Source organism: Artibeus jamaicensis, unplaced genomic scaffold (genome assembly GCF_021234435.1).
Source record: "Artibeus jamaicensis isolate MK-2021 breed Jamaican fruit bat unplaced genomic scaffold, CSHL_Jam_final scaffold_537, whole genome shotgun sequence".
Taxonomy (NCBI): domain Eukaryota; kingdom Metazoa; phylum Chordata; class Mammalia; order Chiroptera; family Phyllostomidae; genus Artibeus; species Artibeus jamaicensis.
In genome coordinates this window covers 45,575,614-45,582,517 of record NW_026522047.1, presented here as the reverse complement: position 1 = coordinate 45,582,517, position 6,904 = coordinate 45,575,614, and the positions used below count along the sequence as shown (strand labels likewise).

At 54.6% G+C, this 6,904-nt stretch overlaps 1 protein-coding gene across 1 annotated transcript; it reads left to right on the top strand.

The window, feature by feature from the left end:
• Positions 1-1,371: 1,371 nt before the first annotated feature.
• On the top strand, positions 1,372-6,758 carry EPOR (erythropoietin receptor). The gene is made up of 8 exons (XM_037131416.2): positions 1,372-1,763; positions 2,579-2,714; positions 3,039-3,217; positions 3,295-3,452; positions 3,900-4,053; positions 4,138-4,225; positions 5,478-5,565; positions 5,659-6,758. Exons 1-8 carry the CDS (start codon positions 1,649-1,651, stop codon positions 6,262-6,264), a joined length of 1,524 nt encoding a protein of 507 aa, XP_036987311.2. The 5' UTR covers positions 1,372-1,648; the 3' UTR covers positions 6,265-6,758.
• Positions 6,759-6,904: the final 146 nt, after the last annotated feature.

The window sequence follows — 6,904 nt, the reverse complement described above, 5'->3', positions numbered from 1 at the left end:
AATCGCTATCCTTACTGAGAGCTTACTATGTGCCAGGCTCTATTTTAAGAACTTGACGTAATACGTCTCCTTTTATACTCCTAACAGCCCTACGGAGGAGGCACTACTATTTTACTCATCTTATACATGGAGAACTGAGACTGGGGAGGATTAAGCAATCTACCGAGGTGGCATGGTACATGGCAAAGCTGGGGCGCGATGTCCAGAATATGTGCACTTATGCCGGGCTAGTTGGTCTCTCAGGATCACAGCTTACAGCTTCAGCCTTTCTCACACACGGTCCGAGTGCCAATTTCCTGAAGACGAGATTCTTACTGAATCACTTCTTTTTCAAAATTGCAGGGGGTACACGGGCACAGCTGTATCCAATGATTAACACGGGGTCAACTACATCTGTACATCTATTAGCTGGGCTTTTCTCTAATCTTTACAATTACTTCTTGAGATCCTACTGCGTGCCAGCAGTGAGGGCAGTGAATCAATCAATAACAAAGCATCATCTATGGTAGGTAATACGAAGCACAACAGCTGCAAGATAAGTCATTTAAAGGCAATGGGGAGTGTGGGATGGAGGGTTGCTATTTTAAATAGGATGATCAGGGAGGGCTTTACTGAAGAGGTGACATTTGGGCAAAGGCCTGAATAAAGTGAAGGAGGGACCTCCGATATTTTGAGGAAGAGCCTCCCAGGCAGAGGGAACAGATGGTGCCAAAGCCCACGTTAACTTTACTACCTGGTAGTTTCTTCCCTCCTAATGGCAAAGGTGTTCCAAGCTGCTCCATCTGCCTACCTTGTCACCCAAGGGAAATGACACCACTTTTCCCAGTAAGGCCAGGTAAAATCCAGGTGGAAGCTCACTGATTGCATTTGGATCACATGCCCACTGTGGACCAATCACTGTGCTCTAGGGAATGGAGCATTTAATTGGCTAATCTGGGGCTGGCAGGAGCAATCAGGTAGGTATCACCCCTCCTCAAGCATGTACCTCTGCGGGCTATTTAGCCCAGGTTAAACTCAGCCCAAGCAAACAGCTTTTATGGCCTATTCTATAATGGCTTTCCACGTTATTAAAAGAACTGCACACTCCTTGTAAAATAAAATCTCAAGTATACAAATGTAAACAGTAATTTTAAAATTTTTTCACACTCCAGAATATATGTAATTTTACAAATACAGGATCAATTACGATTATTATTTATTTCTACCCAGACTGAGTAGAGATGTTGATTAACATGATAATATCAGTAGCTTACATTTTTTTAATGTTTGCCATATGCCAAGCCAAATTTTACAGATGAGAAGGCCGAAGCTCAGATAAGGCAGGTCACCCGTCCAGCGTTACACAGCGTGAAAGTGTTTCTGGCAGGAACCAGAGCTATTCTCGTTCACGAGCAGCGGCAGCGGGGCCTGAAAGGGCCTCTGCCCCCTCCCACCGGGCCCGGCGGGGCTGCCGCCTCCTGCTTATCTCAGCTCAAGCTGCCTGCTGGTCCCGCCCCCTCGGGGGAGCTGCCACTTGGAGACGCCTGGCCGGGAAGGGCCTGGTCAGCTGTGTCCGGCGGAGGCAGCTGCTGACCCAGCTGTGGACTGTGCCAGAGGTGAAGGAAGCGTGGGGCAGGAGCTCTGGGCCCCCCGTGGCGGGGGCTGCACCATGGATCACCTCGGGGCGCCTCTCTGGCCTGGAGTTGGCTCCCTCTGTCTCCTGCTTACTGGGGCCACCTTGGCTCCCCCTCCCAGTCCCCCGGGCCCCAATTTTGAAAGCAAAGGTAAGGAAGGATGGAGCCGTGTGGACCCCTACACTGGGTCCTGGAGAGTAACACTGGGGCCTGAACTTTCAGCCTATGTCCTCTGGACCAAGCTGGTGTCTGAACACCCAGCGCGGGTTCTGGTGGAGTGTGTCGGGTCTAAGTCTCCAGACTGGATTGTGGGGGGAACCCTGGAAAGAAACGTAACTTTCCTGTTTTATCTTTTCAGGGAGCCTGGGACATGCTACATACTGATAGGACAGGGGCGGTACTGGGTCTGGACTCCGGGCACTAGGGTCCCTGAGGGGAGAGGACCTAGCGTACCCTTCAGTAGGGGAGGGAGGAAACAGCTCGGGTCCGAGTCGGAGGGGCCGGGCGGCAGGAGACTGTAAACACGGTTTGCGTGCGGGCACCAGATCCCTCGTGCCGCTGGGTTGAGGGAGAGGGGCGGAGGGCACGGTTGGCGCTATCGGCGGCGGGGGAGCCTGCTGGGGCCGATAGGGAGCCCCGCCTCCTCCACACACACCCACTGGCTCTCTGGTCCTGGGCTGGGGCCAGCGGGTAGTGAGAAACGGAGTCCTTGCAGGCTGCGCTCAGTTCAGCGCGTGGCGGGTGGGCGGGTAGGTGTGGGGGCGACAGTGAGGCAAGTAACCTGTGCTTGGGAGTTGGGGAGGCACCACCTCTGCGTACCCCTCCGGGGCCCCGCTGGGGTACAGAGCTGGGTGGGGCCTTTGTCTTATCAGTCGGCACAGGCGGCGGGAAAGAGGGGGAGGGCGCTGTGGTCCGAAAACAAGGCTCGGCTCCACGACCCCTTCACCTTCCCCCCCACCCCCCAGCGGCCCTGCTGGCGGCCCACGGTCCCGAAGACCTTCTGTGTTTCACCGAGAGGTTGGAGGACTTGGTGTGTTTCTGGGAGGAAGCGGCAAGCCCTGGGGTCAGCCCCGACAACTACAGCTTCTCCTACCAGCTAGAGTGAGTCCAAAGAAGCGGGCAGAGCGCCCCCAAGGTTGGAGGGAGCGGGCGGGCGGGGGCGGGGCCAGGGCCCGTTGGCACCTCCCCTGCCGGTGCGAAGCCCGCAGAATCAGGGCTGACACATCCCCTAGTGGCTGAAGTTGGAACACTCCGGGGATCACCACTGACGTCCCAAACATCAGGGCTGGGACAACCTGTAAATCAGGTCTGAGTCTCGTAGGTGGGGCTGGGTCGCCCCCTCGTGGTAGTGGCCAAAATGAATTCATAGTCCGGTCAATACCTCCCAACTTGCTCCCTTCACTACCCCCGTCCCTTCACACACAGAGGTGAGCTGTGGAAGCCGTGCCGCCTGCACCAGGCGCCCACGGCCCGTGGAGTGGTGCGCTTCTGGTGCTCGCTGCCTACGGCCGACACGTCGAGCTTTGTACCCTTAGAGCTGCGCGTCACAGCGGCCTCATCGGGTGCTCCACGCTATCACCGTGTCATCCAGATCAACGAAGTGGGTAAGTTTGCCCGGAATGGGGGAGTGGTTGGGAGGGGGGTCTCCGCCTCCGCCCACCTGAGCTACCCTTCTTGGTAGTGCTCCTGGACCCACCGGCGGGGCTAGAAGCACGGCGGGCCGACGAGGGCGGCCAAGTGATCCTGCGATGGCTCCCACCTCCTGGGGCCCCCATGACGAGCCTCATCCGCTATGAGGTGAACATCTCCGCAGGCAGCGCCTCAGGGAGCACGCAGAGGGTGAGGTTCAACCCCACGTTTCAGCCCCAACGCCGCTCCAAAGTTGCAGCCCTTCTAAGTCCCGCCTAGATGGTCATCATGGCCCCGCCCCTCCAGGCTGAGCCCCTGACGCCCAACACCCCATTGCCCAGGCGCCCAAGACAGCTCCACGCCCACCGACAGGACCCTTTCCACTGCCTCCCCAGCCCACCAAAATCCTAGTCCCAAACCCTAGACCGCCCTCAGAGCCCCCTGCGGCCGTGGTGCTCTGTTCCCACAGTCTAGTCGGGCCGGTCCTGATTGGCCCCGCGCCTTCTGGGCCTGGCCTCTTAGTTCCAGCGCCCGTCGGCTGCCGTCCTTCCTTTCTCTGATTGGCTTGCCCTACTTGCCTGTGTTTTGTTTTGTTTTGTTTTGTTTTGTTTTGCCCCGCCTGTGTGTCCACACCTTTCAACCCTGCCGGGATCCCAGGTAGAGATTCTGGATGGTCGCACTGAGTGCGTGCTGAGCAATCTGCGGCGGGGAACGCGTTACACCTTCAAGGTACGCGCGCGTATGGCGGAGCCGAGCTTCGATGGCTTCTGGAGCTCTTGGTCAGAGCCTGCGTCGCTGAGGACAGCTAGTGGTGAGGCCCCAAGTAGGGGTGTAGGAGGGACTGGGGCTGACTGTGGGGCAAGCCCACTGCCTTGACCTATTTCCGGCTCTCCAGACCTGGACCCGCTTATCCTGACGCTCTCCCTCATCCTCGTGCTCATCCTGCTGCTGCTGGCCGTGCTTGCTCTCCTCTCCCACCGCAGGTGAGCAGCCCTCGTCCAGACCCCTCCCCACCACCGTCCCTCCTTTCCCCCCGTGGACACCTAAGTTCAGAGAGAGGCCCAAGGTCACACAGAAGTCTAGCAGGGCTGGGATTCGAGGCAGACCAGACCCAAGCTCTTAATTAAAATATTCTGCTCTGGGGGTGGTCATCTGGTTTTCCTTCTGCCTCAATGGCTGCCCTTTTTTAGATTCCTTTGCAAGCTTCTTTTCCCAATTTCATCAGCTTTTGTAAAGTCAACAACATGGGCTTAGTGGAAAGATTTAAGCCCCTGAGTGTCTTCCTGTCCGTTATTAAGCTCCTCAGATGCTTTATGATATGACTGGCCATCCTGAGGTTTTTGTAATTCTAAGCACATACCAGGTGGCTTTACAACCCCAAGCCTTGGCACATGCTGTTCCTTCTGCCTAGAATGCTCTTCCTGCCTTGTCCACTTAGCACTCTCTTAGTTGTCTTTCAAGGCCCTGTTCATTTATTTGGTTGGAAAATACAAGGTCAACAATGTGTTAGATAGACACTGGGAGAAAGTGAAAAACAAGCCAAGTATGTCCCTGACCCTGAGAATCTCACGGCTGAGTCAGTTAACAAACAAGGGAACCAACATATTTGGTTATAAATTATGATGAGTGACATCACAGAAACAAATGGGATGTGAGGAAACGATAGCAGTTAGGGAAGACCACTGGGAGAAGAACATCAAAGTGGAAATCTGAAGGTTGGAAGGAACCAGCCATGTGAAAAGCAGGAAGAAAAAACAAGTGCAAAGGCCCTGAGGTGATAATGAGTTTGGAACATTGAAGCAGCTGCAGGAAGAGCTCAGTGGCTAGAGCAGAGTGTGTGAAGAGGGAGTAGTGGATGATGAGGTGAATGGAGTAATGTGGGTGAAAATAAGCAGGGTTGTCTGCAAGGCTCTGGGGAGGAGATTGGTGTTTATTCTGAATGCATTAGGGAACCATGGGAAGGAGTGACATAAGGGACCGCCAGGCAAGCCTGGGCCAGGTTAAAGGGGCACGAGACTTTGTATATTAAACTATACATCCTTCAAAACTGTTTCAGTTACCCTGTAGGCCCTACAAATTCAGCCAAAGCCCCCTCTCCCCATCCCCTATGCACTCCTCTGCCTTCATTACGATCACCAGGGGCTAGGAGTATCTGTGCCCGTGACTGGACACAGAAGGAACATAGTTGTGTTCAATGACACATGCCCATATACTTGTTTCCTTTGGTTTCACCAGGGCTCTGAAGCAGAAGATCTGGCCTGGCATCCCAAGCCCCGAGAGTGAGTTCGAGGGCCTCTTTACCACTCACAAGGGTAACTTCCAGGTAGGTGTCCTGATTGTCTCCTCAGGGCCTACGGCTTCCCTGCTCCTGCAGCCAAACCCCAGGTCTCTGAACTGGCTGGTACTGTTTCCCCAGCTGTGGCTCTATCAGAATGACAGCTGTCTGTGGTGGAGCCCCTGCACCCCCTTCGCAGAGGACACACTCACCCCCCTGGAAGTTCTCTCTGAGTGCCGCTGGGGGGTGACACAAGCAGTGAAACCAGGGGCAGATGATGAGGGGCCCCTGCTGGACCCGGTGGGCAGTGAGCATGCCCAGGACACCTACCTGGTGCTGGACAAGTGGTTGCTGCCCCAGAGCCCATCGAGCGAGGACCTCCCACAGCCTGGTGGTGGTTTGGACATAGTAGCCATGGATGAAGGCTCAGAAGTTTCCTCCTGCTCATCTATTTTGGCCCTGAAGCCAGAGGGGGCCTCAGCTGCCAGCTTTGAGTACACAATCCTGGACCCCAGCTCCCAGCTCTTGTGCCCAAGGGCACCGCCCCCTGAGCTGCCCCCAACCCCACCCCACCTAAAGTATCTGTACCTCGTGGTGTCAGACTCTGGCATCTCAACTGACTATAGCTCAGGGGGCTCCCAGGGAGCCAAGGGGGACTCATCCAATGGCCCCTACTCTAACCCTTATGAGAACAGCCTCATCCCAGCCCCTGAGCCTTCACCCCACAGCTACGTGGCCTGTTCCTAGGACTCTAGTACTCAGATGCTTGGGGACCCAGCATGACCTCACGTGCTAGTCATGGCCCAAGACTTATCTGGCAGGGTCAGCGGGGCCTCTCTCAGAACTAGGGGCATTTCTGACCTTGTCTGTGTGTGCCTAATCTATCCAAATCAGGAAGTCACAACCTTGCAGTATTTTAAAAAAAATTTTTTGTATATATATTGCTGCTTCTATATGGCTCTGACCATAGGGGGAGCAGTATAAAAGGCTGTGAGCTCAGTCTGAAATTCCAGACCTGGAAATCTGAATAATCATAATAAAATGAATTAACCACTGTAAGTTATGCCAGCTGCCATAACAAACTAGTTCTAAATCTGAGTGCCTTAACACAATTAGTAGTTTCTCTCTCATATCTCAATTCAAACAGGTGGGCAGCTATCCCTGGGATAAGTCAGAAGCCTGGGTCTTCTGGTCTATAGCTTTGCCATCCTCCAAGGCTACCCTGGGGTCTTTAGATGGATCCTCTGTCAACCAACCAACCAGCCAACCAGCCAACAAGTAAAGGGAGAGAGAAGATTGTGTGGGTTATTTTAGGGATCTAGCCTAGAAGTTCCACCGGCCAGAAATGGTTTCAACCCCACCTAGAATCATGGATGGCTGAGAAATG

Coding starts and splice junctions, on each gene's coding strand:
- EPOR (XM_037131416.2), top strand. CDS start 1,649: ATGGATCACCTCGGGGCGCCTCTCTGGCCTGGAGTTGGCTCCCTCTGT. Junction 2,715..3,038: donor AGCTTCTCCTACCAGCTAGA/GTGAGTCCAAAG, acceptor CTTCACACACAG/AGGTGAGCTGTGGAAGCCGT. Junction 4,226..5,477: donor GCTCTCCTCTCCCACCGCAG/GTGAGCAGCCCT, acceptor TGGTTTCACCAG/GGCTCTGAAGCAGAAGATCT.